The sequence below is a fragment of the Panthera onca genome, chromosome D3, assembly GCF_046562875.1.
Source record: "Panthera onca isolate mPanOnc1 chromosome D3, mPanOnc1 haplotype 2, whole genome shotgun sequence".
In the NCBI taxonomy this organism is placed as follows: domain Eukaryota; kingdom Metazoa; phylum Chordata; class Mammalia; order Carnivora; family Felidae; genus Panthera; species Panthera onca.
In genome coordinates this window covers 5,543,736-5,564,453 of record NC_138350.1, presented here as the reverse complement: position 1 = coordinate 5,564,453, position 20,718 = coordinate 5,543,736, and the positions used below count along the sequence as shown (strand labels likewise).

The following is a 20,718-nucleotide window of genomic DNA, read 5'->3' as shown; positions in this document are numbered from 1 at the left end:
CGCATTCCCTCACAGGGGTCCCTTCCTGGCTCACTGTCACGATCTCTCCGGCCCCTATGGCTATTTGTTCGCGACCTCTATTACCAGGTGGGGACGCTGGAATGACTAGGGTGTCCCCCGGCCTGCCAGGGTGGACAGGACGGCGGGCATCTCGAGGAGGAAAGAGGCGCACGGTCGGGTCGCCTCCCTCCCTGGGTCTTCAGGGAGGCTGGAGAAGGGCGGTCTGAGAAGAGCGGGGAGCACGGCCGAAGCCTGGATCCCCTGCTTCCCTCTTCCGGAGGTGGGCGAGCCACACCGTTTCTCCCGCAGCCCTGGAAGCGGAACCTGGGGCTTCGGGACTAAAGGAGGCAGCGCCTCGCTTCCCAGCCGGACGGCCTCTGGGAGCACTGCCCAGGCCGGAAGTCGGCTCGCCGCCGCTTCCTCACGCGAAGGCGTGGCGCGGGTCGGGTGGTCCCGCCCGATGGGCGGTTGAGGAAGGAACGGAGCAGCAGCTGCGGGGACCTTCCCCAAGGCTGCGAGGCGGCGGAGGCCGCGCGGGTGGAGGACAGGAGCGCGCGGGGAGGGATTCGGAACGCACCTGGCAGCCGGGGACCGCGGCCGCTCCTAGGGGCGCCAGAGCGCCGGTGCGCAGGCGTGGAGCGGCCCGGCGGGGGCGAGCCCTTAAAGGGGTAGAGGATCCGGGAGTCGGCGCAGGACCTGAGGTCCCCGGGGGTCGGGGTGGGTGAGGATCGTGCGGTGGCCGCGGACCCCTCAAGTCCCTGCCCCGGGTGGCGATGGGTAGTGGGCCCTCGAGAGCCAGGCCCCGAGAAGAGCCGCCCGTGGAGCCCAGTCTGGGGATCGGCTCTGTGAGCCTCAGTTTGAGCGTGTCTCCCCGTCTCCAGCCCGCGGCGCTATGGCTCACGTCAGCTCTCGCAAGCGCTCGAGGAGTCGAAGCCGGTCCCGGGGGCGAGGGTCCGAAAAGAGAAGGAAGAAGAGCAGTAAGGATGTCCCGAAGACCTGCTCGGCTTCTAGATCCCAAGACCACAAGGCCAGCACCATCTCCTCTGGGGCGGAGGGTGAGGACCGGAGGGAATGGGAAAGGGGTGTGGGAACTTCAGGGAGGAAGCTGCGGGCAGGCCCGGGCGGGCGTCCCTGCATGGCTGTGAGCAGTGGTCAGAGGAGTGCAGAATGTAGGACCTCCGTATCCAGATCGAAAGACCTTCAGATTCTAGGGGCTGGGCCAGCCCGTTGTGTAAGGATTGAAGGGAGCACGTAATGGCGCTTTTTGAGCAGCAGGACTTGAGATAGGGGCCTGGCTGCCCTGCTCCTGGTCAAACAGTGACAGGGTGAAGCCCAGAAAGTGCCTCTCCAGGGAGTGCTGATCCCTGCTCTGGCTGGAAAGCCCGGCCTGGAGGGTCTCACCCCTCAGTAGTCCCCCTAAGCCTGCCACAGGCCAGAGCCAGGGGATAAAGGTTTACCTCTTCCCCTCCTGGCCTTCCAGCCTCACCTTCTCCCTGCATCACAGAGAGAAGCAAGCACAAGGCCCGGAGGAGACCACGATCCAGCTCCTCCTCCTCTTCTTCCAGTTCTTCTAGCTCTTCTTCCTCTTCGTCCTCCTCCTCTTCCTCCAGTGGTGGCCGGAAGAAGCGGGGGAAGCACAAGGACAAGAAGAGGAAGAAGAAGAAGAAGAAGAAAAGGAAGAAGAAGCTGAAGAAGAAAGGCAAGGAGAAGACAAAGGTACAGCAGGGGGAGGCTCTGCCGGGACCCTCGCTGGACCAGTGGCACCGATCAGCCGAGGAGGAAGAGGACGGCCCAGGTATGGTGCCTCCCAGTGTGCAGGAGGGGAAGGGCCCCCTCCCCGAGACCCAGCTGCCGACTCCCTGCCAACTCCCCTCGCAGTCCTGACGGATGAACAGAAGTCCCGCATCCAGGCCATGAAGCCCATGACCAAGGAGGAGTGGGATGCTCGGCAGAGTGTCATCCGCAAGGTGGTGGACCCGGAGACAGGACGCACCAGGTGGGAGCGCTTGGCAAAGCTCAGCCCCACACACTCTGCACTCTCAGGAGGAGGGGCGACGGCTGCTGCGCTAAAAAGCCAAAGACAGGAGAAGGGCAGTTAACTCATTTCTGGGAGTTTTTAGGCTGTTCCTCCCTATTGCCCAGAGCAAGCACTTACAGGGGCTGGAAGGGCCTTGAGGAAGGTCTTCAAAGAGCCAGTTGGCCGGTCTGGTGGCAGACCCTACCCAGCTGCCTTTATCACTATCCCAAGGGTGGGAGAGAGGGAGAGGTGGGAGCATCTGTGTTCCACCCGCTCAGGGTAGCAGGGGCCTGCGCCCTGGCATCTCTTTGCCAGGTGGGTCTGGTTCTGTTGCTCTGGCATTAAGAGGCTCAGCCTCCTCTCCCCTCCTCCCCCAGGCTCATTAAGGGAGATGGCGAGGTCTTAGAGGAAATCGTAACTAAGGAACGACACCGAGAGATCAACAAGGTTTGTGTCACCCCTTTGCCCGGGGTCCACGCCCAGCTCTGTTTCTGATGGGTCTCCTCCCATGCGCTTTCTTCTCCAGCAAGCTACCCGAGGGGATGGCCTGGCTTTCCAGATGCGAGCAGGGCTGTTGCCCTGAGGGCCCTGCTGGCTAAGTGCCGGTGGCGTGGCCTGGAGACTGGCTTCAGAGTGGGCAGCAGGAAGCCCAGTGGGTGCTGTTTGCCTTTCCTCCTGCAGACTGGCCTCTGGCCCAGCCTCCTCTCAGATGCAGGGGGTGAGGACGGGGTCACTGGCCTCATCAGCTCCTCCTGCAAGAGCATCACTTCCCAAATATTAAATGTTCCCTGGTTGGAAACTTTGTTAGGTCGGCTTTTTGTGCTGAAGGGAGGGAAGGTTGCTACCCAACTTCCAGAGGACAAAGGAGGCCTATAGGACTTTTGGGGGGAAGGTGGGGTGTACCCTGACGTTCGTGAAGACCAGCCACCTTTGCTCTGCTCATCCTCCGGTCAGCCTGCTTAGACCAGACCCTGACCCTGACCCTCAGCTGAATCCCAAACCCAGAGACGTGGCTTTTAAACCCCGTCCCCTCCGATTTGGAGGGAGGCTGCTTCCTGCACTGTTTATTCTGCAGATGACAACTGCTCAGAGTCCTGGTGCTGGGGCCGGGCCGCCGGGGTGGGAATCCGGGCCCACGTTACTAGCTGTGACCTCTGTAGAGCAGAGAGGCTTTCAGCATCCACCTGGCTGGGCTGCTGTGAGGATGAACCGAGTTCATGCCCAGGAAGGGGCTGGGAGGAGGCCGGTGCAGGGGAAGGCTTGCATAAGTGTACTGGTGTTACAGTCAGCGTAGCAGGCACTGTTGATTGGGAAGGACATCCTCTCCCCACCACAGCTTTAGCTCTGGGACAGGCCGTGCCCCCACCCCAGATCCCCTCCCCACCCTGTGCTCTGTGGTTGCTGGTGCAGTAAAGAGACCCAGAAGGAAGCCTTCCTGCTTCTTTAATTGGTGTAACAGACAACGACACTGTATACAGAGCACACTTGGGCCCAAAGGTGCAGGGAAAGCAAGGGCGGATGGGGCGAGTCAGGACACGGCTCACACACGGCCCAGACAGAGAGACAGGAGGGGCCGAGACGAGAAAACTAACGAGGTGGGGTGGGGGGGGGGGGTGGCGTGGGGAGTGGGGTGGTAGAGGGGCAGCTCATAAAGAGCTGGGAAAGTTGGGGGTGGGGTCTCTGCTGAATCCGTCTTTAGAAATCAAAGAGAAGGCAGGCGGTTGGATCTGGGGTGGTGGGCGGAGGCTCAGTGTGGGGTTGGGAGTGGGACTAAGGCTTCTACTCTAACAGGCCTGGGGTGGGGGTGGCAGTCAGCAAGGCCTGCCTCACCCTTTGGTTACGACTGGTCGGGCCTGAGCCCTGCAGCTCAGCACCCAACACTGTAAACATTTTTGGTATTTTTAAAGGACTCTGCCCTCCCTCTCTTAGTTTCTGAAAAACTGGTGCTTCCTTAAGAGGAGAATGTGCCAAAAGGAATCTTAAGGGAGGCAGGAAGCAGACCTGGATATAGAAGAGAGATGTCAACGGGGAGGGGGGGCTGCCCATCTCACCATCTATGGCTAAGGGCCACTGGGAGAGGCCCAGGGGACTATTGCTGTTGTCCTTGGCATGGCTGGCGGCTGGGCAGGCAGGCGGGAAGCGCGGAGCCTGGGGGAGCTGCCCCCTGGGAGAGGCCGAGCCCACTGCCCACATGGCCTCCCCGGGCCAGGAGGCCTCCCAGCCTGTATTGCAGGTGGGCCCAAGGCTCTTCCAGGTGCTTCTCCAGATGGCTGGTCACCGAGGCAGTAGGCAAGATGGGGTGAGATGGGACCGACAGAGAAGGAGGCACTGGCCACAGGGGCCCCCCGCTGGGGCTGTGATTGTCGGGCCAAGCGATTTCCCGCCGGGGAGCAGAGTGGGGGTCAGATATTGCACTTTCATTGCAACACTTACATTAAAACTTGGTCCATAAAATAATCGTTGCTTTATACAGAACGCCTGAAACAAAAACAAAAAGCTACATCTTAAATACGAACAAACCCTGAAGGTCCTATTCCTCCAGAAATTTTTCTCTGCACAAAATAAATAGCTTTCACTCTGTATAGACCCACTTTTGCAGAACATTTACACAACCCTTTGGCTGTACATATCTACACACGGGAAAATGTGAACATCAATCTGCGTGCCTCCCCATCCCAGCCTATGGGGCCCTGAGGCCGTATCCAGGTTGGCAGCAGCTTCGCAGAGTGGGAGCCTGGCCAGGCAGGCTCCCCCGCCTTGTAGAAGAAGGTAGAGGAGCAGTCGAAGGGCCGCCCGGAGCCGAGCGCCATAGCTGAGATCGTGGTCGGTTCTGGGGAGGGAGGGCTGATGCTCAGACCCAGCGTGCAGGACATCGTGGTCCTTGACAGGTGGGGAATGAAGTCGTGGCTGCCCGCCCTTAAGCTAACGAAGCAAATTGTGGCTTCTTAGATTCGGCATCAAAACGGAATTGGCATTAAAAAAACTTAAGTGTGTGCCCATTCACCCCAGAGTAGAAATTCAGTGGAATTAATGGGGGTCAGGTGAGGCAGGGACCCCACACCTCACTGCGTGGGCAGGGGTCAGGGCCCCGGGACCCAGAACCAGGCTGGACTCCATCACAGTGCTGGGTGTTTTCATGTGGAGGGGCTGCGCTTGGTACTGAAAGAGTTAAGAAAAGGAAGCAGCCAAGGATTGCTCATTTAAAAAAACCTCATAGAAATCAGATTGGATAAGTAGAAAGGTGTAGAAACGCAGGAGAGCCGAGGCACGTGGCCTTGACTGATGGCAGGCGAGGAGTGGAAGAGGAGGCCGGGCCTGGCCAGGCCCAGGAGCCCGAGGCGTGGCTTCTCGGGAGCTGGCTCTGGGCCTCACCAGCCTCGCTGCCAGACTGGGTTCCAGGTGGGGCAGGTGGACAGACGGGTAGGGATCCGGGGCTGCCACAGCGTTGGCGGGCCAGGCGGAGCTGCAGAAATTAAGATATGGCCTTTCTCTTCCTGCTTGCACAAGGATTTGCCACCCTGGAGCCTTCTGTGTGGCAATAGGTCCCAGATCAGCAAACGTTGGATTTTCATGCATGTCAACGGGTCTGTAGCCACAGGAGACGGTAATGGGTCTCCACTCTCAAAAATCAGTGCAAGACCAGTGAGGTTGAACAGTTGAGTAACTAGAGTTAACAAGAAGCAGGCTGTCCCCCATCGGAGTTGCTACCAAGTGGGAGGGGACCTGGGGGTCAGGGTGAGCTAGTGGATGGGAGGTGGCAGGCGGGGCCTGGGCCCAGGATGCTGGGAGGTCAATGCAGGGCAAGTGTCTGGGAGTGCCTTTCGGGCCAGTCCACGTGGGGAGTCCTGGTCCCTCTGTCATCCTGGGACAGGTTTTCCTGCAAGCTGGAACCCCTCAGACCCTAGGACATGAGGCAGGGCTGGGAGGGCTGTGTGGCACGGCCTATGTCCTCCGCCAGGCCCTGGGACAAGCTTGTCTCCAGCCGACATTGTGTGCCCAGGCCGGGCCTCCTGGCGGGGCTGGCCGCCCTGGCCTAGCACCACGGAGACCACAAGGCCTCGCTAACGGTGTCCTACTTGGGGCCCGCGGCTGCCCCTGGCTCAAGCCGGCCGGCCATGGTGCGGCCCCAACAGCCGGCCGCTACGCTCATGCTGCGTTGTCCCCGCTGCTCGACGTCCGCCTGGTTCTGCGTCCGCTCCTGCCGGTGGCCGGGCCCGCTGGGCTGGGCCGAGATGGTGCGGAGCAGGTGGTTCCGGGAGCGCAGGAAGTCCCCCTGGCCAGGCAGGCCAAAGCTGCCTTTTCGCAGTGCCATGCGGGTGGCCGCATTGCGGGCTGGCCGCGCCCGGTGGTTGTACTTGAGCTGGGCGAGGTGCGCCGCGTAGCCGTCCGTGATGAACTGCAGAGGAGGGCGGTGAGGAAGACGGCCGTCACGAGGTGGCCTGTCGGGGCCGCCCGCCCCCGCCTGCCCGCGCTGCCCCCCACGACTTGCCCACCCACCTGGCACTGCTGCTGCAGCTTCTTGGTGGGCCGGCCGACGATGTAGATCTGCATGGGGGACAGGCTGATGGAGCTGTAGACCGCCACGTCCTTGGTGGAGCCGTAGGCCGCGTGCACGCGCAGGTGCAGCTGTGGGCGAGACGTGTGGGCGTGGCCCGGCTCTCCCACCCAGCCCCGCCCCCGCCCCGTCCCCGCCGCCTGGGACCCACCTCGGAGATGAGCAGCTTCAGGAAGTTGGCTTTGTGCCTCAGCGGGTCGTGCACCAGGCCGTCACAGAAAGACACCACGCCGTGGGGGAAGTTGTGCTGGGCCAGCCACGCCACCACCCGCTGCTTCTGCATGTCAGGCCGGCCAGTCACGTAGATGATGAGGTAGCCCAGGTCCTGCCAGTGCCTGGCGACGAGGGGCAGGACTGGGTGTCCCACGGCCGCCCGGTCTTCCCTCCCGGGCCACCCTGCCTCCTTGCCCAGCCGCAGGACACTGCATCTCTGGGCTCAGCAGAAATAGTAACAGCCACGAGGACGGTCACACAGGTCACGCGGTCTGACGCCCTCTGTGGCAAGTACAACCGGTCTTGTCGGGAGCCCCACTTCTCAGGTGAGGAACTGAGACATCAACATTAAGAGGTCACCCGGCGAGCTGCTGGTGGTGCTGACTCCGTGAGCCCCTGCTCGGGTGCCCAGAGCCCTCCCCAACTTGGGCCCACCCACCGTGCCCTTGGGCGTCACTCACCGCACCACGTCCACGGCCCCGGCCCGCACTTTTGGGTCGCTGCCCATGATGGACACGCTGGCAGCAAAGGAGCCATCGATACTGAAGACCACGAACTCCGTGCCCTTGGGCAGCACGGTGATGTAGCTGTCGGCAAACGTGTGGTCGCCCCTGGGAGGGGGAGCTCATCAGAACCCTCCAGACCCTCTTCTTCCTGCCCCAGAGGTGGCCGGCCTGGTCTGCTCGCCCCCCAGAGGCACGTACCTGACCACCATCTTGATGGGGTAGACACCCACGCCCAGGCGGTGGGTCTCTGGGATGGTGTAGGACACCCGCCCGCTGCTGTTGGTCACCAGCGTGTCTAGGTACAGCCACTCGCCCGAGGGCGGCTGCATCATGATGTGCACATCCACCTGGGGGCCGGGCAGGCTGGTCACGAAGGGGCTGGGCCCTTGGCCTCCCCAGCCAGAGGGAGGCGAGGGTAGGGGCTCCCGCCACCTCCCCACGTCCTTACCTTCTCCCCAGTCAGGGTGACCATGTCCAGGGGCCCATACATGAACCGGCCCGTCAGAACCTGCGGGCCGTCCTCGTTGGCGACTGCGTCATTGATCCGGTGGTTGGCGGTCACGTTCTGGGGACGGGAGGAGCGAGGCTGGGTCAGGGTAGGGGATGGAGGGGTGGCTGGGATCTCCTGGGCCTGGTGGGTGGGCACGGGCTTAAAGCAAGATGGCCCAGGTTCGAGTCCAGCTCAGCCACCTGCCCTACACGGCCTTGGCACATCCCTGTCTATAAAGGGGGCAACAGCTCCAACCTCATGGACTGAGGATTAAGTAACACAGCACGCTTCTCTGCGACTTGGTTTCCTCATCTGTGATATGGTGTCTTCTTTCGAGGATCTAACAGGACAACAGCCTTGGGGCCTGGACCCCCAGAGGCCTCCTCACCCGCAGCTTCACGTGGGTCCTCTTGCGCTGCCACTTTTCTCTCGGCTTGGAGGGGGTGAACACGGAAACCTCTTTGCCGTCCAGCTCCAAGATGCTGGAATTGTCATGCCTCATGACCTGGGAGGGAAGAAGCAGGCCATGGGGCAGACTCAGGAACCAGGAACGCAGGAGCCTGTGAGGGGCCCGGGGGGCACTATTCAACCCACTACAGTCTGCCTCCTGGTCCTCCCCAGATGCACATGTCTCACGAATGTTCAGTAACAGCCACCCCATCCCCGTGTCTGCGAGGGTTCCTCCATCCTGCTTGCTCTGGGGTCTGATGGGAGCACCCCCCCCTCCCCCCCGCATCTATGAAATGGGGCCATGTCAGCGGTGGCGTCATCTGGTCCTACTTGCAAGGCCCTAGTGCTCCTAGCGGTGGGCCCCAGGATACCTGTCTCAGCAGGAAGGAGACTACATCTGTTGACTCCCAGTAGCTGGCGTGGAAGAGGTGGGGCAGGGCCACGGTGGGGAAGGCTGTCAGTGCGTCAGGGCAGTACAGGGCGTAGTCGATCCGCTTCTGGCCCCACCACTTGGCTGCAACTGCCAGGAGGGATCCTTGACCGGGCTGGACCTCAGGAGGTTCCCAGGCCCCGCAGGCTTGGCTCAGCCCAAAGACTAGACCCTCCTCTGACCAGGGAAAGGGGTGCAGCCACAGCGAGCCTCCTCCCCCCTGGCTGGGTGACAGAGGGGAGCAGGGAAGGTGCAGGACTCCAGGATGGTGCACAAGCAGCCAGACGGCCCCGGGTGCGGGGGTGGGGGAGGAGCATGTGGAGTTAGGGGGCTGGGGACAATCCCAGTCTGGAGATAGGTCTATCCCTGGCCCTGTCGCTGATCCTGTTGACCCCCTGCCCTGGGCCCTGCTGCTGTCCTCTCCAGGCTCTCCTGCCCCTCCCCCCCACCATGTGCCCTGCAGGCCTCAGGCTGGTGACAGACTTTGCAGAGGTGAACCCCGAGGCAAGGCCTGCCGTGAGCCGCAGGCTGAGCTTCACGGCCTGGGTGTGAGTCCTGGCCCCCATTCGGGGCTGGGAAACCCCCTAGCTCCAGAAAAGGGTTATCAGATGCCTTTCTGCTAGGTTCACACAGACACTTGGTAAGTGGTGCCTGATGGGGGTCAGGGCTCTTGTGAGTTCTGCCTGCGGCCTGCCACATGGGACAGGCAGGCAGTCCCTTGGCCATCACCCCCCCAGTCAACCCCTCTACGTCCTCCCCAGACCTGAGTGCTCCCAGCCCAAGCCTCTAGCTCTCAGGTTAGGCCACAGAGCGTAGGGCCTGACGGTGAGATGTGCTTGGAAATGCTGAGTGACCCCAGTTAGAGGAGGCGAGCGTGTGTGGGCGGAGGCCATGGGACGCCCGGTACCTTCTCTGATGTCCAAGTCGGGGAGGTGGGGGGCCCACTCCAGGCTGGGGCTCCCCTGCTGGGCCTGTGGGTGGGGGCCCAGGGTAGAGGGGGGTGGGGGGGGCAGGGCGAGCAGAGACAGGCGCCTGACGCTGGGGGTATGGCTGAGCGACCCTGGGGCCTCTGAGAAGCAAGAACAACGAGGAAGGGGTCAGCCACGCCGGGCCCACCAGGAAGGACACTGGGAAGAGTGCCAGGCTCCCTCCTCACAGAAGGACGCCCACGCCAGCCTCAGCTCAGGCGCCCCTGAGCAGGCAGGCAGGCAGGCAGGCAGGCAGTCAGTCACATAGTCGAGGAGGACAGAGTGGGCGGCTGGCCCTGGCGAACTGAGAGGGGGTGACCTGGGCTCCACTTCCAGCTGCTGAGAAGCTTCTGAGATGGGCAGGAGCAGCAAAGGAGCGGCCGCAGCGAGATCTCGCCTCTCCAGCTCCCCTCAGCTGCCCCTCTGGTTATCTGGTTCTGTTTGCTTGTCCAGAAACAGCCCACAGCTTCCTCCTCCGGGAGCACCGGGCCCTCTGGGGTTAGGACCCCTCTTCCGGGGCCCGTCGCCTCCCAGCTGCCTGGATGGTACCGCCCATCTCGTGCCGCCTGGACTTGGCCCCGCTGGGCTGCCCCGGCCATCCCCCCTCCCTCGAGTCCGCTACGGACATTTGGGATTGTTGTGGGCGTTTAGCGGCATCCCTGGCGACTGCCGGCCAGGCACTGCCCGCTACCTCGGGGTGGGGCCGGGGGCGGGAAGGGTGCAGACCCCTGCTATGACAGAGGGGAGGGCCCAGGGAGCGCAGGCCCTGGGTGCTGCTGCACTCACTCTGGGCAATGCTGGATGCCGTGTAGCTCTCGGCCATGCCCGACACCTGGCTGGCAATGCTGATCTCACTGGCTCGGCGGAAGCCTCGGGTGGCGGGGGCTGTGCCGGGCGAGGAGGGGGCTGCGTGCTCTTGAAAGACTGTGCTGTGGGTCTGGAGTGCGTCCGCTGTGGGTGGACAGGGACCAGAGAGGCCAGTGGGTAAGACAGGCACTCCTCCTCCAGCTCAGCACCCCCACCCCCACCCCCGGCGCCCTGAGCAGTGGGAGGCAGGGCCCGGTGTGCCCTGGGCTGGGCGGGCAAGGCCAACCCCTCCCACTGCAGACGAACGGTGGCATCTGAGCACGACTGGCAGTGAGGGCAGGCCCAAGCATGCCGGGGCCTGACTGCTCGGGGCTGACAGGGCAGGGTACGGAGCCGGGGCAGGGACGGACAGACGGACCGACACAGACACACAACAGGTAGGGAGGCAAGGCGGCCAGGCTCAAGCCCCCCCTGGCCACGCTTCTTACCCAATACACAGCTCCTGATCTCGTCCAGCCCTCCCAGCCTCCCGGGCTCTGCCCGGCCAGGTGTGACCCGCGGCCCCCTGCAGCTGGGTTTGAGGGGCACTTGCAACAGGGGCCCGAGTGGTCTCCCAGGGGCACCCAATGCTGGGCACTGAGGATGAGGCAACACCCCTGCACGTCTCCCGCATGGGCCACGCTGAGCCAGCCCTGTGTGTGTGTCTGGGAACAGAGGCAGGTGCTGAGGGCTCACCTGGGCCCTGGGCTGAGGGCAGGGCAGAGCAGGGAGAGCGGGGCTCAGCTAGAGAACTCACATGCAGATGGGGACTCCCTCAGGGAAGGTAAGGAGTGGGACCCTGAGAATCAAACCCTCCCCAGGACCAGAGGTTTCTCCTGGGGAGCAGGTGGGATGAGGCTCAAGGTTCCACCCCATCTCCTAGCTGCCCCCACCAGCCTCACGAATGGGAGACAGAGCCCTTGGACTGACGCCCGTGCCAGGTGTCCCTGGGAGAGCCGGTCCCCTCTCTGGGCTCCGAGGCTCCCAGGAGCCTAGGGAGGAGGGGCCGGGACCTGATCCTTAAGACTTGTCCTGTCTGGTCTCTGTGGGATGCCACTAGGGTCCCACAGGCTCCAAGTGGCCAAGGAGGGCATGGGAAAGCCCCTGGGGACCAGCAGTCAGCCAGCGAAGCAGACGCCACCACGAATGGGGGTGTTACACACACTCAGCACAGTCCGGGCTCGGGCGGGGCCCGTCTTGGCAGGTGAGCGCGGGAACGGGGATACTGGTTTCCAGGAAGCCGTCTCCTGGGGGGAGAGGGGCCAGGGGCCCACCCTCTAGGACCAGCTCGGGGTTTCTCTGCACTGTCTCAACTGGAGGCAGACGGGAGAGAACAGACGGGACAACAACAGACACTCTCGTGGGCAGTCCAGACGTACTCCTCCGACAGACACGTGGGGCTCCTTCAAGACCAGGACGTGACAGGACACGCTCGAGGGCGGGGCGGGGGGATGGGGCCTTCTCGGGGAGGGTCGGGAGCGGGCGATGGGCTGCCTTCACACACGTCCCCTGCTCAGACCCACTCTGCAGCCCCTTCCCATCCCTGTGCCCCCTCGCCAGCCACTGCCACGATGGGTTCTCACACGGTCCCTCCAGGTCCCCAGCTCTGTCTTGGGCAACAGGGTGGGAATCTGGGTCCCAGTCTGCCTCCTGGCACCTGGGGTGAGGCCCTGACCTGTGAGGCCACGTCGTCCCTCCCTGGCTGGGGTGTGTGGGGCTAATCCCCCCCGCCACCTGGTATACCGGGGACCCAGCTTCCGAGGAGCTCAGCGCAGGCTGTGACTTCCCACCCGGCAGGGGCCCCAGGAGCGCCCCGCCCAGGGCCCAGGCCCCCCGCGGGTCTCACCCAGCAGCGTGGAGCAGCCGTCCCCCAGCGGGTAGCGCTGGTAGCGGGGGATGCTGAAAGGCGGCAGGGCGTGGAACCTCCGCTCCAGCAGCGGCTCCAGGCGGGAGGCCGACGGGTCCGCGGGGTGGAAGAGGTTATAGACTTGCTGGCAGGCTGGCCGCAGCTGGAAAACTGGGGAGGGCAGGGGTGGGATCGCAGAGCCCTAAGGAGGCCGGGGTCCGCAGCACGAGGGGTGGGGGGTCCGGAAGCATCCAAAAGCATGTCTCTCGATTTGGGGTCTGACCGTTTATTAACCAGGTGTCCTTAAACTGAGCGGAGTGGATGCAGCCCTGGCTGTGAGGTGGGGCTGCTACCCCACGAGTAGATGTCTCACTTTTAAACACACACACACACAGTTACAGGTGCTATATCGTCTTCGAGCTCCCCTCCACCCCCCATTTGACACAAAAATGTTGGCGTTCTTCATTCCAGCACTGTGAGTCCTACCCGACCCTTTAACGGCTGCAGCCCCCTCCATGGACAAACCGTTACAATGGTTCTGGTTTTCCCGATTACAGATAACGTTGCCATGTCACTGTTCCTAAGTCTCTGTCCACTTACATATATATAAGCCAGCGCTTACTTGCTCTTGGGCAAGCGTCTACACCCTTCTGAGGCTCGGTTGACCCCTCTGTGACCTGGGGACGTAACACGAGCCCTGCAAGTCTCCTCTCCCGTAAGGATGTCAGGGCTCCCTGGCCACACTGGCTGACCCCTGGGGCATACAGTGCAGGGATCCTTGCTCTGATAGGCTGCTCGGCCAGTAAGTCACTCTTCCCTGTCCCCGCAGCCATGAGGAGGGGCTCTGGAGCAGCGTGCTTGCGGCCCTTCTGAAACCGGGAAGCCAGGCACCCGGGAGGATCTCTTCCTTAGGGGAAGATCTTGGGCCCCGGAGACTGGGTCCGTCCCTATCTGATCGCGGGGCAGCCCTTTCACTTCTGGACCTCAGCTCCCAGAGGTGCCTTGAAGATTAAACAGCAGGGGCCAGGGGCTGGAGGCTGGAGACTGAGCTGCTAGAGTAGGAGCAAAGGGGAGCAGCGAGCCTATGCTGGGGAGGGCAGAAATGAGGCAGGCTGATGCAGGAACGGGCCTGGGACGTGGCCATGGCCTTGTGACGGGGCTCCGCTGAGACCCTCAACCCAGCTCATGCACCCCCTGCCCTGCCCTGCCCCTACAGAGCTCTCACCATCCAGGGCAGGGATGACAGTCTTCCTCAAGGCCAGGACCAGCCCTAGCGGGCACCCGAACAGGAAGAGGTCTGCGATCTCAAAGTCAAACTTCCCCGCAGCCCCTGTGCCGTCCAGCATGGTGGAGCCGCTCGAGTGGCGGGAGCCGGGCTCGTTCCTCAGCACGCTGGCGTGGAGGCTGCAGACGGGGGGCGGGGAGGGCGTGGCTCGGTCTCCCGAAGGAAGCCCCCCAGGGGTCATCAGGCCCAAACGAGCCTTGACCCCTGTGCTGTCCTGCAGATGTGGCCACCTCTGGTGACAGCTGGTCCCAACCTCCCTAGGGATGCCACTGCCTTTGGAACAGCTGTCCCTGGTCGGTTTTGCCCCCTGACTGGGCTTCACCCCTGGACAAACTGTCCCCTTGGGCTCGAGATGGCCCTTGCTTGTACAAGACCCCAGAGGCACCCAACCCTCACGTTGGCCAGCAGCCTGACCTGGCTGACAGCCTTAAACCTGAGATGTCCCTCCCTCTTGGAGTCACCCCTCCTCACCAGGCCATGGGCCTCACGGTCTGACCCTTGGGTCCCACCGGCCCCACCCACCTGGACAGGAAGGCCTGGTGCTGCTGGATGGTGTCCAGCTCATAGGTGGACGAGTCACTCCTCTTTCGGGGCAACTGTCTTTTGGGGTCTTCGACACCGTTGCTTCGGGGGATATCAATGTTGCTGCGGCTCAGGTGCCGGCTGCTCTCCAGGCCACCGCTGCCACTGCCGCCATGTGCCGCATCGACCAGGGTGCCCGGGGACAGCAGGTCAGTGTCCTGGAACAGCCCCATGCAGGCTCACTGCCCGGTGGCTGCTGGCCTGGGCCCTGCTTCAGTGTCCTCCCTCCTGACTCCGGGCCTACTGGCCACTGCCCGGCCAGCGTCTCACCCACGCCGGAGAGGAGAAAGCCCTGTCCCCTAGTCGTGCCACTGTCCCCCCAACCCACTGGCCAAGTCCCAACAGCCTTCATTCCTGCCTGAACTGGCTACCCGGATCTTCATGATCTCCCGCTGATCTCACCGCCTTGCCCGGCCCACCCAGGCCATTTGCTCCTGTGCCCCAGGGACGTCGGATCCTCTCCCCTGCTGGGAAGTTCAGAGGAGCCGCCTGCCACACCTTTCAGCACCAGACCCCAGCTCCGCGAGGTGCAGACCTTGCTTTACACCTGTCGGAGCCTCATGTGCTCTAGGCTTGGTCCTGCTACAGCTGCTCACCTGCCCCGTGCACCCACCCCGCCACCTCTGGGCACCCGTACTGGAAACCTCTGCCCTTCCCTTGCCTTTACCGCAGCCCTGGGGGATGTCTGGGGCTAAAGGGTGACACGGTTTCTATCCTGGGGTTCCCCTGCTCTGGGGGCCATGAGAAGCTGATACCTGCATGCTGGCCACGCTGCCCCGGCGGCTGCTGCTCTGACTCTCAGACACTGGCTGATTGCTGTAGCATAAGGCATCGAAGGCCAGGATGCCCCCGACGCAGTCCCCAATCAGGCAGATCTACAGGGGGAGAGGCCCCAGAGGCCTGAGTGCCCGCCCTGTTTGCTGGGGTGCCGGCCAGGGAGAGCCACCACCTCTTGCCCTGCAGGGTTTCTGTCTTCCCTTCCTTCATCCCACGACTCACCTGCCCGTTGAAGGTCATGCCCTCCTGGGACTTGATGAAGTCCCCGTAGGCAAGGTTGGCCCGCTGAATCACCGTGGCAATCGCCTCCTGGTACTGGGGTGAGGAGGTGGCCAGCAGGGGCAGGGCGGCCAGGGGGATGTGGTCCTGGCTGCTGGACAGACAGCCTTCATCGTGGCTGTAGGGGCTAAGGCTGGGGGAGGGGGCCCGGTCAGAAGAGAGCAGGAGGCCTCAGCTCGGCCCAGTGGGCCCCTCTCCCCGGCCAGGGCAGCAGGGCTGGGGCTGCCTGCCACCTGAGGGCCTCCGCTGTGACTCGGCAAACCTCACGGGGTCACTTGTGGGCCAGGCCTTGGAAGTTTGAGGAACAGGGCGGGGGAGTAAGGCCCTCTGTCCCAGAGGCGGGTCAGCGTCTTCCACGTCACAGACAGGGCAAGTGCTAGTCTCCTCTGTAAGCTCAGCCATCTGCACAGGTTTTGCCACCTCCAGACGGAAGGGGCTGGAGGCCAAGTCTGGACATCTAGACGGGGGTCCTGACACTAGGGGGGAAGCCTGACCCTCAGGGCCAGGTGGTCTGGGGCCTATGCACTCACTTGGAGACGAGCGCAAAGGCATCAGAGCAGATGGGCGGGCAGGGCACCAGGCGGATGGCGAGGTGGCCCAGGGCGCTGGGGTAGTGCACACGCATGACGGTGTCGAACACGGTGGCGATGGTGTTGGCGTCGCCCTGCTTGGAGCTGGGGTCCCCGGCACCCGTGTCCAGGATGGTGCCTCCATGCAGCAGCAAGAGCAGCACGTGGATCTTGGAGGCTGGCGCAGCCAGGGGTGGGCTGACCTCGTCCTGTGCAGGTTCGGGGGGGGGGGGGGGGGCGGCGGGGAGAGGGGGGGCGTGGCATCAACTCCCCGCGGACTCAACCCCTTGCCGGGTCCTTGTCACCCCAGGAGGAGGCCCATCTGGCCCACTGTTCCCTCTGAGAACCCCGATTTCAGTTCCTGAGCTACAGGGCCTGGTGTTAGCCACCTCGACCCCTTCCTTGGGGGAGGCGGCGATGGCCCCTTTCTTCCTCCCCAAGAGCAGCCCTGCTCCCATCAGCCAGTCCGAACAAAAGCACAGACTCCGCTTCCTGTCAGGGGGCCCAGGCGGCAGTTTCTGGCCTTGGCGAGGAGGCACAGGCGCATCCCATGGGGGGGCCTCTGGAGCCCGCCTGCCCTCCGTGTGTCTGTGCCCGGGAGGGCGGTGATCCTGGGCACTCAGCCTGCAGCTCCGAGCCCTCCCCCATCTACACAGGGCCTCTCCTCCGTCCCCTGTGCTGTCATTCTCAGACTCTCTCCAAACATCTTAGAGCAGGGAGGGGATGCAGATGTGTCTGTCTGAACCCACCTAATTTGGGAGGGGTAACAATCCCACGTCTGGCTGGCCAGGCCTGCACGTGAGGTCAAAGTGAGACCTGAGACTGGTACACATCTGCATGGGGTATGGAACGATTCCATTTAGAGAGGAGGTGGTGGTGGCGGCCCAGAGAGGTCAAGAGACATGTCTAATGTCACGGAGCGCATCAGTGCCAAGCTGGACTGGAATCCAAAGCTTCTGCCCCCGGTTCAGTGTTTTCCCTCCAATCCAGGCTGTGGCCCCATCCCCAGGGACCTTTCCCCACCTTAACTTCTGATGTGCGACTGGAGGAGCCAGGGCCAGGGCCTAAGAGAGGCCACTGGGAGTACTTGCCATGCCCTTATTATGCCTAGGTGTGTGGGGGACGAGGAGGAGGAACTGAAGAGAGAGGCCTATCCCTAAGGAACCTTGGAGACAGACCGAGGGTCTAAAGCCACCTGGAAGGCCCATATGGGGACAGCTGACCCTGAAGTGGGCCACCGCGTGGTGTGTCGGGGGGCAGAGTAGGGCCCAAGTGCCAACACAGAGCCCAGGCGAGGCATGGGCAATACAGGCAGTGGACCCAGGGGCTGGCGAGGCTGCCAGAAAATGGCAGCGTATGGGCTGGCCCAGGAGCCACTGAGCAGCAGATGACCTTGAGTGAAGGGGGAAGACAGGCCGGTGGGTGGTATGGGGTCTGAAGCCACAGCAACACTGGGCTGCCTCATCTCCGAGAGGAGGCTGGTCATCGGCCGGCGGTGGGCCCCGGGGCCCGGGCAGGAACACCTGCCCAGCAGAGTTTCGGAGCGCTTCCTGTCCCCACGTGAGGATTGCTCACCAGTGGCCCACCTGGCAGGAGTGAATTCACGGCCAGGGCAAGGCGGGGCCACCAGCTGCCCAGACCAGCAGCCCCGAGGGCTTATCAACACTGCCCGGTGAGTGGCTCAAGGAAGGAATGTCTTGCGGGCAACCTCACCACCACCCAGTCAGGGAGGGGGAGTCCAATGGCCCTGAGAAACCCAGGCCGGGCGGGGGTGGGCAGTGAGAGGCCTAGAGAATGCCTCCTGTGCCTATCTTCTGGGACCCGGCACCGGAGCCTGGGACTGTTCGGGGCCAATTGGAGATTCAGCTCTCCTCCCATTCATGTCTAATACTGGGGCACACCCCACCCCCACCAAGACTCGAACCCAGTAGGAACAGAGCCCACGAGAGGTAGAGTGTGGAGGCAGGCCTGGGAGCCGTGGGGCCAGCTCTGGAGAGCCAGGGGGTCCCCGTCAGTGTCTCCACAAAGCCGTACCCCCTCCACAAGGCTGGGAGTGGGGAGTGGAGGCTCCGGTTTGGGGGCCATTGCAAGCAGAGGGATCTGACTTTGGATGGCCATGCCCCAGAATCGGTGCTGGGTTCCAACAAGCACATTGCATCCTGTGGCAGATCTAAAGCCCAACGTCCCTTTTGCCCCTCCCGAGGGGCCGTCAGAGCTGTGCGTGCCCTAGGTGGGGAGGAGACTCTGCTTTATTTGCCATTAACCCCCAACTGGGAATCAACTCCCCTTGTCCCAGTTTGCCTTCTAGAAAAGCCCGCTTTGACCTCAGACCTCAAAGCAGAAAAGCCCAAGTTGGGGAGGGCAGTGTGGACGCTGCTCCTCTTTCCCCCCCGCACCCGGTCCAAACTCCCCAAGCGTCCCGAGTTCCCGGCTCTGTCTCCACCTTGGGCATCGTGGCTCCCGTGCCCCATGCAAGCAGCTCTGACCGCCCACAGCTGGAAGAGGAGAAGGGGCCTGAGCTTCGTGCGAAGAACCCCCAAAGCGGACACAGGCACCCTACCAAGACAGCTTTATTGGACACTGGGAGCCCCACGTGCCCCCAGCAGGGCAGCGGCCACCAACCACATCACTTCTGCCTAGACAGCTTTTGCTTCCTTCCCTTCCATCTCATGTTCTTCAGCAAATGCAGAAAAGCTGGGCTCAAGGTGGGAATCTTATGTTTGGTCTGGAATTTACAAATTTCTCATTCCACTTTCCACAGGTGGAGCTGGGTCAAGGCCTTCCTTGGGGGCTGTCTGAAGGCCCTGTTGGTTCTCAGGGACGGCAGGGGAGGGAGGAAAGGAGGCCCCGGGCCTCTCTCTGATGGCACCTATGCCAGTGTGGATGTGAAGCCATGGGTGCCAAGTTCTCACAGGACAGGTCCTACAAGCTCACCCCCCCTCCCCCTGCGGCCCTGGGGGCCCTCTGCCACCCGGCACCCACCTCGATGATGTTCAGCTGCTCCACACTGGAGGCCACCCTGAACTCGGGGGCACTCTGGCGGTACAGACCGTCTGCAAGACAGAAGCAGTGGGTGCTGTGAGCGGAGGGGCAGCCGGGCAGCCCCAGGCCCACAGGACAGAGGCCGTGACCCTGACAAGCGGGGCCTTGGGTGTTCCCAACCCCCCCACCCCGCCATGCCCAGCACTGCTAAGGAGCTGGGGCAGAGAAGGGCTTGGCCCCTGCGGCCACCCTCCCCCAGGCCCTGTAGCCCCCCCAGACCAAGGTACCCTGTGTGTCCTCTGGCTCAGGGCTTTCAATTTTGTCCATGAGGTCATTGGAGTTCCATTTGGTGATGTCTTTGGGGAATATTTCCTCTGAATCGGACAGGTCCTCTGGGGAGGAGAGAGTGGGGCTTCAGCACCGACCCATTCGAAGGCAGGGACTGAGGGGCACCGGGAGGCCTGGCTGGGAGGCACAGGGGTAGGTGTGGCCACTGTGGGGATTCCCATGCTCCTCTGGCCCGTACCCTCCATGCTGGCTTCCGCCCTCTCCCTCCTTAGCAGGATGAACACCTGACCAGCACCCGCAGGGCTTCTGCCTGACCTTTTCTCAAAATTGTGTAACGTTCACATAACATAAAATTCACCATCTGAACCATTTTAAGGTAGCATTTAGTCCATTCACAATGCTGTGCAACTGCCACCTCTCTCTGGTTCCAGAACATTTCCACCTCCCCGAATGGAAGCCTTGTAGCCATTAGCAGTCACACCCTGTCCCCCGGCCCCTGGTGACCACCTGTCTACTTTCTGTCTCCATGGATTTGCCTGTTCTGGACATTTCACATAACGGAATCACACGGGATGTGGCCTTTTGTGTCTGGTTTCTCTGCCTGTGCATCATACTATCAAACTCCATCCACATTGTAGCAGGCGTCAGGGTTTCGTTCTTTTTCAGGGCCCAGTCCTATTTCACAGTATAGACGGACCGCATCGCGGTATATTGTTTCTCCACTCATCAGCTAATGTTCCTGTTTTCAACATCTGCACGAGTACAGCCCGGCGAGAGGCGCTGCTCTGAACACTTCCATCCATTTCTCTAGTTTCTGCTTTTCCGAGACCATCGGCCTGGGGACCACGGGGCTGGAGGCAGCTGTGCAGACGCTGGCTTGTACTGGTCACTCCTCTGGCCACACAGCGGGTCAGCAGGTGCTTCCCCGGCCACGGCCGCTCTGGCACCTCCTACTTTGCTGTCTCTTCTCCCTTCTGTTTTTGTTTTTTTTTTTTTTTAAAGTTCCTACATTAGATGTGTATTTTCCTCTTGTCAGGGACTCACAGCCAGGAGAGGGTGCACCTCTTAGCTTGGCTGGGGTGGGATGGGATGCCCCAGACACCTTTCTTCACCCTTGGGGAGGACCCAGGTACCAAGGGCGGCTCAGGAACCACCTGCCACCCTCTGCAGCTCCCCACCTTAGATCCCTCTTGCCTGGACACTGACGCCGCCTCCCCCCCCACCAAGTTTTCCCTCGAAGACCAGCCAGTTAACTAAGATGCCATAACAGTCAGGTGGCTGCAGCATGAGAGGGCTCTGGCCTGCCGCTGCCCTGCCTAGTGCCTGTGGGCAAGTTCCCCTCCCTTTCCGAGCCGGTGTCCTGCCTTGTAAATCACAAGCCGGAGAACTGTCTCCACAGACCTGTCTGCCAGTCGAGAGGAACGGCCAAGGTATGAAGCAAGTGAATGTTTAGCGCAGTTGAGCCTTGAACAACACGGTGGGGGGAGAGGGGAGGGAGGGAGGGCTGGGACGCTGGCCCCCCGCAGAGTCAAAAATCCATGTAAGACTTCTGACTCCCCAGAAACTTAACCACTAACAGCTTGCTGTTGACCGGAAGCCCGACCGCTGACATAAACAGTCGACTGACACACATTT

The 20,718-nt window shown here is 62.4% G+C and overlaps 2 protein-coding genes across 22 annotated transcripts in view; one reads left to right on the top strand and one right to left on the bottom strand.

Moving 5' to 3' along the window:
• The first annotated feature begins 383 nt into the window (after positions 1 to 383).
• ARL6IP4 (ARF like GTPase 6 interacting protein 4) lies at positions 384 to 2,816 on the top strand. 6 transcript variants are annotated; one of them, XM_060612155.3, is made up of 6 exons: positions 384 to 668; positions 882 to 1,055; positions 1,481 to 1,795; positions 1,879 to 1,996; positions 2,395 to 2,464; positions 2,544 to 2,816. In XM_060612155.3, exons 2-6 carry the CDS (start codon positions 893 to 895, stop codon positions 2,598 to 2,600), a joined length of 723 nt encoding a protein of 240 aa, XP_060468138.2. In that variant the 5' UTR covers positions 384 to 668; positions 882 to 892; the 3' UTR covers positions 2,601 to 2,816. The 6 variants fall into 6 exon arrangements, with proteins under 6 accessions (XP_060468138.2, XP_060468137.2, XP_060468134.2 ...); XM_060612154.3 differs by having other exon boundaries at positions 384 to 701; XM_060612151.3 differs by having other exon boundaries at positions 384 to 717.
• Positions 2,817 to 3,443: 627 nt separating this feature from the next.
• PITPNM2 (phosphatidylinositol transfer protein membrane associated 2) overlaps positions 3,444 to 20,718 on the bottom strand; it is a 144,765-nt gene continuing 127,490 nt past the window's right edge. For 8 of the 16 annotated variants that reach the window (XM_081790634.1, XM_081790641.1, XM_081790635.1 and 5 more), the window contains 19 exons: positions 19,083 to 19,187; positions 18,796 to 18,866; positions 15,775 to 16,022; positions 15,188 to 15,377; positions 14,944 to 15,063; positions 14,129 to 14,346; positions 13,547 to 13,725; positions 12,322 to 12,492; positions 11,639 to 11,788; positions 10,416 to 10,580; positions 9,569 to 9,730; positions 8,603 to 8,751; positions 8,170 to 8,286; positions 7,740 to 7,856; positions 7,490 to 7,638; positions 7,247 to 7,396; positions 6,724 to 6,907; positions 6,515 to 6,643; positions 3,444 to 6,413 (listed from right to left, as the gene is read on the bottom strand). In XM_081790634.1, coding sequence (XP_081646760.1) covers positions 6,090 to 6,413; positions 6,515 to 6,643; positions 6,724 to 6,907; positions 7,247 to 7,396; positions 7,490 to 7,638; positions 7,740 to 7,856; positions 8,170 to 8,286; positions 8,603 to 8,751; positions 9,569 to 9,730; positions 10,416 to 10,580; positions 11,639 to 11,788; positions 12,322 to 12,492; positions 13,547 to 13,725; positions 14,129 to 14,346; positions 14,944 to 15,063; positions 15,188 to 15,377; positions 15,775 to 16,022; positions 18,796 to 18,866; positions 19,083 to 19,187 — 3,098 coding nt within the window. In that variant the 3' untranslated portion in view covers positions 3,444 to 6,089. The remainder of the gene's footprint in view (positions 6,414 to 6,514; positions 6,644 to 6,723; positions 6,908 to 7,246; positions 7,397 to 7,489; positions 7,639 to 7,739; positions 7,857 to 8,169; positions 8,287 to 8,602; positions 8,752 to 9,568; positions 9,731 to 10,415; positions 10,581 to 11,638; positions 11,789 to 12,321; positions 12,493 to 13,546; positions 13,726 to 14,128; positions 14,347 to 14,943; positions 15,064 to 15,187; positions 15,378 to 15,774; positions 16,023 to 18,795; positions 18,867 to 19,082; positions 19,188 to 20,718) is intronic. The other 8 variants (XM_081790642.1, XM_081790645.1, XM_081790643.1 and 5 more) reach the window with 5 other exon arrangements.

Excerpts from the sequence above, each read along its gene's own strand:
- ARL6IP4 (XM_060612155.3), top strand. The coding sequence starts at position 893 with ATGGCTCACGTCAGCTCTCGCAAGCGCTCGAGGAGTCGAAGCCGGTCC. Across the intron at positions 1,056-1,480 it reads CATCTCCTCTGGGGCGGAGG|CCTCACCTTCTCCCTGCATC; the intron begins GTGAGGACCGGA and ends CTGGCCTTCCAG. Across the intron at positions 2,465-2,543 it reads GACACCGAGAGATCAACAAG|CAAGCTACCCGAGGGGATGG; the intron begins GTTTGTGTCACC and ends TTTCTTCTCCAG.